The sequence below is a fragment of the Schistocerca serialis genome, chromosome 1 (assembly GCF_023864345.2).
Source record: "Schistocerca serialis cubense isolate TAMUIC-IGC-003099 chromosome 1, iqSchSeri2.2, whole genome shotgun sequence".
Taxonomy (NCBI): domain Eukaryota; kingdom Metazoa; phylum Arthropoda; class Insecta; order Orthoptera; family Acrididae; genus Schistocerca; species Schistocerca serialis.
The window spans coordinates 1105796041-1105806797 of record NC_064638.1 but is presented as its reverse complement, the minus strand read 5'-3'; the positions used below and the strand labels follow the sequence as shown (position 1 = coordinate 1105806797).

Here is a 10757-nt window from a genome sequence, read left to right as displayed (position 1 = left end):
CGGCCGGAGTGGCCGAGCGGTGCTGGGCACTAAAGTCTGGAACCGCACGACCGCTACAGTCGCGGGTTCGAATCCTGCCTCGGGCATGGATGTGTGTGATGTCCTTAGGTTAGTTAGGTTTAAGTAGTTCTAAGTTCTATGGGACTGGTGACCTCAGAAGTTAAGTTCCATAGTGCTCAGAGCCATTTGAACCATCAATATGTTACATTATAAAAATTCAAGAACATTGTCATTTGAAAGCCTGCATACCAGACAATACATTAAACATCTGTCTACTACCAGCAATTAATGAATATATCCATAACAGAGCGTTGGTTCGTTCTTATTATATTATTATACCAGCACTACTGTTCAGTGAAAAGATCTATATAAGAAAAATATTGCAGGATGTATCTGAACCGACAGGATATATTGAAGGAGGAGTTCCAGGTGCTATGACATATAATAGGCAGTAAAATAAGGAAGACATGTATAGCAGCATGTACTTGTTTATTTTGTTACTTTGCCCTCCATTAGTGTTCAGTGAAGCAACAGTAAGGAAAGCCACTAGAATTCAAGCCCGACAGCAGCAGCCTGGGCCTGTGCCTGCGCCTGGCTGAGGGCAGCGCCACCCTCGCTGTCGTCACCACTGCCCAGCCCGACGGCCTGTGCTTGCGACTGTGACTGGCTCAGGGCAACACCGTCCCCGTCGCTGCCCAGTCCAACGGCCTGTGCCTGTGACTGTGCTTGGGCGAGGGAGTCGGTCAGCTCCGAGCCGTATTCGGCTCGTCGTTTCCAGATGCCGTGGTAACCACCGCCCAGCCCAGCAGCCTGGGCCTGTGCTTGTGCCTGGCTGAGGGCTGCACCACCACCGTGCAGTGCGGCAGCCTGTGCCTGGGCCTGAGCCTGGGCGAGGGAGTCAGTCAGCCCCAAACCGTAGAGGGCGTGGCGCTTCCAGATGCCGTGGTGGCCGCCGCCCAGCCCCGCAGCCTGCGCCTGCGCTTGTGCCTGGCTCAGGGCTGCTCCACCTCCACCGTAGTATCCACCTCCCAGCCCAGCGGCCTGTGCCTGGGCCTGAGCCTGGGCGAGGGAGTCAGTCAGCCCCAAACCGTAGAGGGCGTGGCGCTTCCAGATGCCGTGGTGGCCGCCGCCCAGCCCGGCAGCCTGTGCCTGCGCTTGTGCCTGGCTCAGGGCCGCTCCACCTCCACCGTAGTATCCACCTCCCAGCCCAGCAGCCTGTGCCTGGGCCTGAGCCTGGGCGAGGGAGTCAGTTAGCCCCAAACCGTAGAGGGCGTGGCGCTTCCAGATGCCGTGGTGGCCGCCGCCCAGCCCCGCAGCCTGCGCCTGAGCCTGTGCCTGTGCAGCACTCAGTCCTGCTCCTCCACCCAGCAGCCCACCGCCGAGACCCAACCCCACTGCCTGCGCCTGAGCTTGAGCTTGAGCCAGGCTCGTGTCTAGTCCTCGGTTGATGCCGAATCCTGTAAACACAGATGTACAGTTTACACATTTTGTTTGTTTTTATCATCCCATCAATCATTTTACCTACAAAAATCGTGTTTACGAAACGTTGTAAAAGATTCATCCAACTGTTGAACCACAGTCACTAGGAATGTTGTAACTATGTATCTTTTCCCTCAGTCTTATTGGGCTTTCACACACATCCAGCTTAAACTTGTATGCGAGAAATAGCAGCTGATTTGGCGACCCCTCTTTTAATACCTGCCGCACGGGATTAGCCGAGTGGTATAAGGCGCTGCAGTCATGGACTGTGTGGATGGTCCCGGCGGAGGTTCGAGTACTCCCTCAGGCATGGGAGTGTGTGTATGTCCTTAGGATAGTTTAGGTTAAGTAGTGTGTAAGCTTAGGGACTGACGACCTTAGCAGTTAAGTCCCATAAGATTTCACACACACTTGAACATTATTTTAATACCTTATTAATGCTGTTCAGTTGTGTGGAGCCAAAAGTTCCTTCTTGCAATTTTAATCATTTGCTCTACAGAGTACACATTTTGTTAATAACTTCTGGAAACTACACTTTTTAAAAGAACAATAAATGTGTAACCGCTTTAACACAACTAAAGATAACCGAAAACCCAAATCTATCATTAGGAAATAGTCCAAAAAATTGACTCTGTGCTGCATTTCTTCATTTGGTTCTGTAGATCATTTGTGGCAAAATAAGACTACTGCCCAGATCAAAGCTACAGTTTACTACTGCGGCACCCAACTTGTGCTGTTCTGATCTAACCACTAGAGCTTTCACAAGCCACCTTAAGACGTGAACTCACTGCTGTGTCGCCCACGTCCTATGACACTACTCTTCAGAGAGAAATCGAAGTGTGTGGTTAAACTCTGTGACTCTAATGTCTTTGTAGGACTAATTCTCCAACTGTGTGGTGTGTTTTCCCCAGCTTAAGGAATTATAGGACAGTAGTGTGCAAGAGAACGGGTCAATATACCGTTCACTTGGCCATCACATCGACCTCTCAAAACCGGAGTCACTAATTCTCCTTCAGGAAACTTCTCTTTTGTCCGTTAAAACGGCGACTGCTACCCATCTCAGGAAAAATAAATCATCCTTGAGACCAAGGAATTTAGCATACAGTTCCGTACAATCTATTATAACTCTGTTAATAAAGATGTTGGATGCGGTTGTGTTAGAAATACAGAGACTTCGTTTTCCCTTATAATATATAGTACAAACAACCATATTGGTAAGTGACTCAAAATCTCCAGCGCCAATATTGGGTGTAAAGAAAATCGTGAACAAATATCAGCTACGTGGGAGGCTATAAATAACTGTATCTTACCCTCAGGGAAGAAGCTTAGGCTTACATGGTTCCATTTTAGCAAATCTCCCAGAAGAGTATTTTAGAAGAAGAGCGTAAAAGCTGTACAACCACTTGTTAAGCGAGCGGTGATCACCTAAATAAAAACCACGTACACGTAGGTGAGCATATACACAAGTACATACACAATCTGGTGGACAGGGTGAGCAGAAATCTGCACATGTCTGCTGATGATGCTGTGGTTTATGGGAAGGTGTCGTCGTTGAGAATGTAAGATGACTTAGACAAAATTTCTAGTTGGTGTGATGAATGGCAGCTAACTCTAAATGTAGAAAAATGCAAGGTAGTGTAGATGAGTAGGAAAAACAAACCTGTAATATTGGTATGCAGTACTGGTAGTGTGTTGCTTGACACTGTCAATATCTAGGAGTAACGTTGAAAAGAAATATGAAATGGAATGAGGATGTAAGGACTGTAGTAGGGAAGGTGAATGGTCGACTTCGGTGGGAAGTGTAGGTTATCTGTAAAGGAGACCGCATATAGCATATTGATGAGTACCGTTGGAGTATTTCGGATCTGCTCCAGGTCAGATTAAAGACAGACATCAGAATAATTAAGAGGCAGGCTGCAAGACTTAGTTCTGATAGGTTCGAACAACATGCAAGTGTTACGAAGCTGCGTTGGGAACTAAAATGGGAATAACTGAAGGAAAGACGACGTTCGTATCGGGGAACACCGTTGAGAATATTGAAAGAGCCAGCATTTGAGGCTGACTGCAGAACGATTCTATTGCCCCAGCGTACATCTCGCGTAAGGACGCTGAAGAATAAGATTAGAGAGATTATTCCTGGTACGGAGGCATATAGAAAGTCGTTTCCCTCGCTCTATTTGCGAGTGGAACAGAAAAGGAAATGGCTAGTAGTGGTGCTGGTTACTCCGTCCCACGCACCATGGGTACGGTGGCTTGCGGAATATGTATGTAGAAGTAGACGAACACAGATCATTGGTTTCAAAGTAAAATTTGGTAGCCTGTGCACCGGTAAGGAGTTACATTTGGAAATATGAGGAGGTATTTTGATGTGCACAACGTTGTCATTACAGATAGGGAGCAAAGAATTTTTACACAGAGAACTCGGCTGCAATAATCCTGACGACATGAAAATTGCACATTATTAAGTACAACACTGTTTACGCATTATGGCTGGAAACTGGCATGAAATATTTTATTCAGACTGAATTTAGTTTTCATTTCGACCTCAGATGGAAAACCGTATAGCGTACAGTATAAATATATAAAATCTAAGAAAATATTCTCCCCTAATAATATGATAGCAATTTTATCGAATGTTTTAAACAACGCACTACTCAGTTTGAGTACGTCGTGATTTTATAGTTTCGTAATCTCTGTATTACTCACAATTCGTGGGAATTAAAAGAATATACATATTTAAGATGAATATCGAAAAGTGAAATCCAAGAACGAGTATTAGAAAAACTTAAATTTGGTATTCCAATGTGCTCCAGTTGTCCCCCTGTTCCGAGAATAAGGGTCTGATTGTTGTCTTTGTTGCACCTTATTTCAATGGCGTATACACGATCTAAACAGATGAGAAATAGATCCTACAATTTTGCGACAATAGATTGTAAGCCAGTAAATAAAGCAAGTGCATTTGCGGATACTGCTGTCTTTGAAACTAGTAATGAAGTAATGGACACCCACATAGTCTGTCATTTCCTTTCTCTAGTTTATGATTGTACTTTCTTGCAGCAGACCCTCCCCCAGTTTCGATTTCGCTCTGATGCATTAGCACATGTTAAAAACTGAACAACGACGTTGAAGTGTATAACTCTACTGAAGGATGTGTTATTATTCTTTTACAGCCCGAAGGTACTGACAACTACGTTATAAAGACACGAAACTTAACACCTTCTAGTGCATTAGCACGTTATTCAGGTTGCAGAGACCTAAAATTTCCATGACAGACACGCATTTGCTTCAGCCGCTACAGGAAAGCAGAACGAGAAGACACAGTGACCATCTGGAAGGCAGCAGAGGCAGCTTACCTTGCACAGCGACGGCGGTGGCCAACACGACTAAGATGGACCTCATGGCTGTGGGCTGTGGGCTGTGGGCTGTGGGTTGTGGATTCGGTGGCCGAAACGGACGCTGCTGGTCCTTATATTGGGAGCTCATGAGGAAGTCGGCGACCTTACGAGGAAAGTCGGTGCGCTCTCCTGCACAATCATTACTTGGATGGAGACAGGTGGGGGTGGCGCCACCGAACGTTTTCCCGTTCCTCGTGGACACTCATTAAATGTCGTCATACCGTATCATGAGAATATGCAAGCAACAAAATATTTCAATGTTAATTTCTCACAAGCGTTATCAGTGCAAGGTGGCAGTAAACAACGCTACCTGCTGACTTGTACACTCATCGGCATATTCTTCTATTTGCTTCTGAAGACAACATTTGTGGACTATAGTAGTTGTGTATTTGCACATAAGAGACGACGGAAAGACTTACAGCACCAATCAGTTTAAAGCAAAAACAAAACTAAGTTATAAGTACACAAGCTCCTGTATCGTGACTGTGCTTGTTTGGTAGTCCACATTGAATTATAGTAACAGTAGCAGCAGTTTTACTCATACGTGGATTGCTTTTACAAAGATATTAGACAATCGTGATATCCCATTTTAAGAATAAAAATCACAAGTCATTTACACGGCGATCCTGAACTACAATGGCCGGCCGGGTGGCCGAGCGGTTCTAGGCGCTATACTCTGGAACCGCGCGACCGCTACGGTCGCAGGTTTGAATCCTGCCTCGGGCATGGATGTATGTGATGTCCTTAGGTTAGTTAGGTTTAAGTAGTTCAAAGTTCTAGGGGACTGATGACCTCAGAAGTTAAGTCCCATAGTGCTCCGAGCCATTTGAACTACAATGAAAAAATTTCGGAAGTTGTTCAGTGATATTTTCTGAATAGCTTGATACAAGGGACAGGTGGTCCTCGGTGGCGCGTTACTGAATAATTGTACTTCTTTCCCCCCATTTGTCTTTGTGTCGATGTTGTACTGAAAACATCTCCACAAGATTGCAAAAGTCGACAGTATGCGCTGCCTCTCTTGGCAACAAAGGTAATTCAGTCTCCCATGGTACTTACTTGCTGTTGTCAGCTCTAATGAACACTTTACCCTTTACAGATCACTTGGCATAAAGGGCGACCACAGCTGTGATGATACATTTCAAATTATCAAAACCGTAACAGCAGCATCAAAATGGTTTATTAATCACGACTTGTTTCATGACGCTATAGTCACATGTTCAGGTAACAAACTGTTGACCGAAAGAAGATACAAAACAGTGGTTAGATCTATCTTAAAACAGGAACTACCGAATTAACACAATGTTGATTCAATACAGAAAGTCCTTAAAACGTCCGTAAGGGTGAATAATATAAATCCCTTACCTTCCTGTACCAAACTCAAGTCGTAAAACACGAAACTGTCTTGAATGAAATATCCAGTGGAACTGGAGAATAACGTTACTCCGGAATCAAAAACTGTTGAATAAGAACGGACATAATAAACAATTTTTTCTACGGTTATGTCTTTCTCTAGTTCCACTAGCTATTTTCTTCATGACGGTTGCATACTGTATGACACCAGTTTCGTGCAGAAAGATAGGGGATTTCTATTATTCGTCCTTAAGGAGATTTTAAGGGCCTTAAGTATCGAAAGGTCCGCGTATCTCACTCGCTAAGCAACATTGTATTAATTCGGTACTTCCTGTTTTACGACAGTTCTATTCACGATTTTTCTATCTTATTTAGGTCAACAGTTTCTTACCCGATGATGTGACTACAATGTCACGAAACTAGTCATGATTAATAAATCATCTCGTCGTTCCTGTTGTTGTTTTTATCATTCTAAGCTTTACTCTTTGTTCTCAAGCTTGGTACTCTTCTGTGATTGTTTTCCTGACAAAGTTATTTGTGCATTAACTGTGAAACACAGAGGGATGGAATTCTGTTGATTGAATATTACAGACTTTTTCACTTTTGTGAAGTTTCTCTTTTTTGCGCAGAAACCTAAATTGGTGGGTAACAAACTAGCATAAAAGGTAACTGAGGTCTCCGAATAATACATAACTATGCAAGGTGCTTGTAAATTATCTTTACAACTTAGGATTTACAAAACTTTAAAACTATACCAGATAGTTAAAAAATGGTTTTCAATATGTGGTAAGATAATTCATAAGTTTTTTACCTTCCAGGTGACGCAGTATTGATGCAAGATGTCCATCAATTTCCAGATGAAAGATGTCCTTATAGTTGCGTTGGACGAGATGGTCCAGTTCGATGGCCGCCGCTATACTCTGCCCTCACCACCAGTAGACGTCTTCCTGTGGAGTTTTGTAGAGGATCTGGTGTACCAAATCAAAGTCTGGATTCGTAGTGCATTTGAACAAGTCACTGTGATAATCTTGAACCGTACGTGGAGACAAATAGAAGTACGACTGGACATTATCCGTGCCACTGAGGGTGCACACACTTATGACTATGAATGAGGAAACAAAACTTTATGAGTTATCTTACCACATGTTGAAAATCATTTGTTTAACGTATACTGTAGTTGTAAAGATATTCAGTTTTTAAGTTGCCAAGATAATTTGTGGACACCCTGTATTATTACTCTGTTTCAAGACTTAGGAGACATGTGCGTCTTATACCAACGTACTCAGAAATTATCACTGATTTCTGAACAACTCTCAGATTTTGTCACGAGTTCGGTTTCAGCATGCATACAGGGATTTACAAATATACTGGTCTAGTTTCACAAGGAATGGGCAGGTAGAGGTCGGTGGATATCTAGTAGAAAGCATCCGATCATATATCAGAAGTTAATTTAGGGAAAACAGAGAAAATTTTAATCAAAATGACCAGAGAGCCACTAGAGCCTCCATCCTCCTGAACAGACGGGAAATCCATTAAAAAAGGCTATTCAAGCGAAACTTCACATTTGCTGGCCTGATAGATTGAGTCGGAGGATAATATTTTACTACTATCCACTGAAGAGCTTCGGTGTAAGCGTTTGCACAAAAATTAACACCGGAGTCAGAAAGTGTGTTGTGAAGTGTTTATCAAGCCTCTACTGCGTGTTACCTAAGAAATGTTTCGCTGTGTGGCATGCATGACTTAACATGTATTTTTCAACTGCCTTCTAAATACGTTGTACATAACTGTTTCATCACCGTAGTAATTTGTTGTATAATTTTATTTCTCTCTTTTATGGTTAATGGAAGTTTAGTCTAGACCTTGTTCCATGGTTATGAACAAAGTGTTTCTCCCGTAAATATCTAGGTTTTTGTATCTGCATAAATGACTAGTCAAATTGCTCACACGGTGTAGCTAAAATTCCCATTGTTTTGAACATATATTTACGACAAGTTATTATACAATTCTTGCTATTATTCTTAGTGAAATTTTTCTGTAGTCGAAAAAGTGTACACATATTTGGTGTATTTGTTCATCCGAAAAATATTTCATACCTATGAACTGGGTGTACATTTGAATGCCAAATGCCCTGGTAGTTGTGTGTTGATGTCAGGATCGTAACGGTATAAAATCTTCATGAATTCTCACAGCTTCTACTGACAATCAGTTTTCAACCTAGAAATTTTGTAATTGTTACACTCCGTCTACATATAAAATGTCAGTTTCCCCCTTCTAATCTAAAATTAAATTTATGTCATTTGTTTTATTTACATTCAGTGCTACTTATTCAGCTATTGCCCAACTGTAGACTTCCTTGAGGGCGTCTTTTCTTTTGCATTCTCTGCAAGGAGTTCTCTTCTTTTCCAGAGACTCTAAAGTTGTTATTATTATCACAGAGAAATTTACGCTATGACTACCGTGGTTGAGAAAGTCGTCGATACATATCAGGAACAGTAATGGCCCCGATACGATACGTGAAAACTCTCTATATTAGTAAGTGTTCGAGGTTTGTATTGCCTCCATCTTTGCTTCCTATCTGCTAGATACATGTTTTTGACAAGTGCCTCAGTCTACAGCTTCCGGGAATTTAAATTTCTGTGCTCTTCGCACTCCTTTCGTATCTGGAAGTGTAAGAAGTAATAATACAGTTGTAGAAGAGGCGGAAAAGTGAAAAGACAGTCGAAACGAAGGGTGAGAAAAATACAGGGGAAAATCAGTTAAGTGATTAAGAAGATATTTCAAATATCACTAGCACTATTTAACTAATTTTGTAGATTAAACAATTAGCCACCAAATTTTCAAGAAGGAAAAGATCGGTAAGGTAAGAGACAGCAATGTTATTTACACAGAGGACATTAACTTTCCGGCTAAACGCAATGAAGAAGACTATCAGATAAATGGAACGAAAAATGGTTCAAATGGCTCTGAGCACTATGGGACTCAACTGCTGAGGTCATTAGTCCCCTAGAACTTAGAACTAGTTAAACCTAACTAACCTAAGGACATCACAAACATCCATGCCCGAGGCAGGATTCGAACCTGCGACCGTAGCGGTCTTGCGGTTCCAGACTGCAGCGCCTTTAACCGCACGGCCACTTCGGCCGGCCGATAAATGGAACGGGTAAGACCATAACACAGAACTGGCGTGACCGATAAAGGTCTCCCTCGAACTTCTGCATTTGCGAAGAGTAGTCGTAATGTTTTAATTATCAGCTGTAAAAAATCAGACAGCAATCATTAAACTTGATGATCGTGTTCTGCACACACTCACCCTTTAATACGACCCGCTGTTCCCAACTTGACGGAGATCGCTTACTTGTACTGTGAAACTTATTTTCATACCACGTTTCATATTTCTAGGTCAATGGAAGTGCCCTACAGGTTTTGATCCGTAATTGTAGAATTCTGCATTTTGGCTGGTCAGGAAACGTTTCACCTCGAAAATCACTCGGTGTCAATTAGAATATGGCTGCCAGGCAATGGTTTTTTCATGCGCAGTAGGAGGACGGAAGATGAATCAAAATTTGATACACAGAAGAAGCAGATGTGTGAACGTGACCCGTGCAGAACGTGGTGGAGTGCCGTCGTCGAGCAAAAACTACCCCTTGGACAGTTTTCCGCCATGCTTCGTCTTGTAACAGTATGGATACGGAATCGATATATTCATTAAAGCTCTCTATTCCATCTTTACGATCTTGAATGTATACAGATCTTACCACTTAATTTTTTCATACACTATTTCGGTAGGTAACATTTGTGTGCGCTCCACTCCATAATGTCAATATTCAAGAAATACAGTATCAGTTAAATAAGATTTTTTCGGTTATCGAAAATTATCGTCAGTGTAGGCTTACAACGAAACTTGCAAATATATAACTATCTAGAAAGAATAAATTTTGTAACAGACATGATACGGATTACTTGTAAACAAATCTCTGGGCGTTAACAACGTGGAAAAGGCCATGTTAAATTCAATAAAAAACCAAAATACCAAAGCTAAGAATTGCGCAATTATGTTAAATCATTAGTTTAATTACGTTTTGGAACTTTATATCACATCCCAAAGTTTAGGAGCCAGAGTCACTGAAACTCTTCCTAGCTTTCGTCAGTTCTGTCCCAAACGGAAAATACTTAAATTTTAAATATGGAAATTGTGTCGTAATTTTGAGTTCAGAGGCACAGTTAATCCACGAAACTGTTCACACCAAAATTCCTTTTACGATTTGTTAATCCTGATACTGAACACAAAACAAGTGTAAATCATTCGCAGAAAAACAAAACTGCAAAACACCTGGTTGACGATCAGAGTGGAGAAAACGCCCTAGTCAAACTAAGCTTACCATTGAAATCACAACAAAGAAATTCACATTCTCATAAATAAATATCAATAACGACTGTGAACATTATTCACAACTTATATGTTCCGAACGTTACTAATTTTTAAAACGTTATCAACTGTCTCAAAAATGTGTAAACAAAAAAGGGAATAATAAC

The 10757-nt window shown here is 41.9% G+C and overlaps 1 protein-coding gene across 2 annotated transcripts; it reads right to left on the bottom strand.

The window, feature by feature from the left end:
• Positions 1-472: 472 nt before the first annotated feature.
• LOC126459157 (uncharacterized) lies at positions 473-4907 on the bottom strand. 2 transcript variants are annotated; one of them, XM_050095841.1, is made up of 3 exons: positions 4833-4907; positions 1200-1457; positions 473-1025 (listed from the first exon to the last, which is right to left on the bottom strand). In XM_050095841.1, the coding sequence occupies exons 1-3, from the start codon at positions 4876-4878 to the stop codon at positions 547-549; spliced, it is 783 nt and encodes a 260-aa protein (XP_049951798.1). In that variant the 5' UTR covers positions 4879-4907; the 3' UTR covers positions 473-546. The 2 variants fall into 2 exon arrangements, with proteins under 2 accessions (XP_049951798.1, XP_049951797.1); XM_050095840.1 differs by having other exon boundaries at positions 473-1457.
• Positions 4908-10757: the final 5850 nt, after the last annotated feature.

Coding starts and splice junctions, on each gene's coding strand:
- LOC126459157 (XM_050095840.1), bottom strand. CDS start 4,878: ATGAGGTCCATCTTAGTCGTGTTGGCCACCGCCGTCGCTGTGCAAG. Junction 1,458..4,832: donor CACCGCCGTCGCTGTGCAAG/GTAAGCTGCCTC, acceptor CTGTGTTTACAG/GATTCGGCATCAACCGAGGA.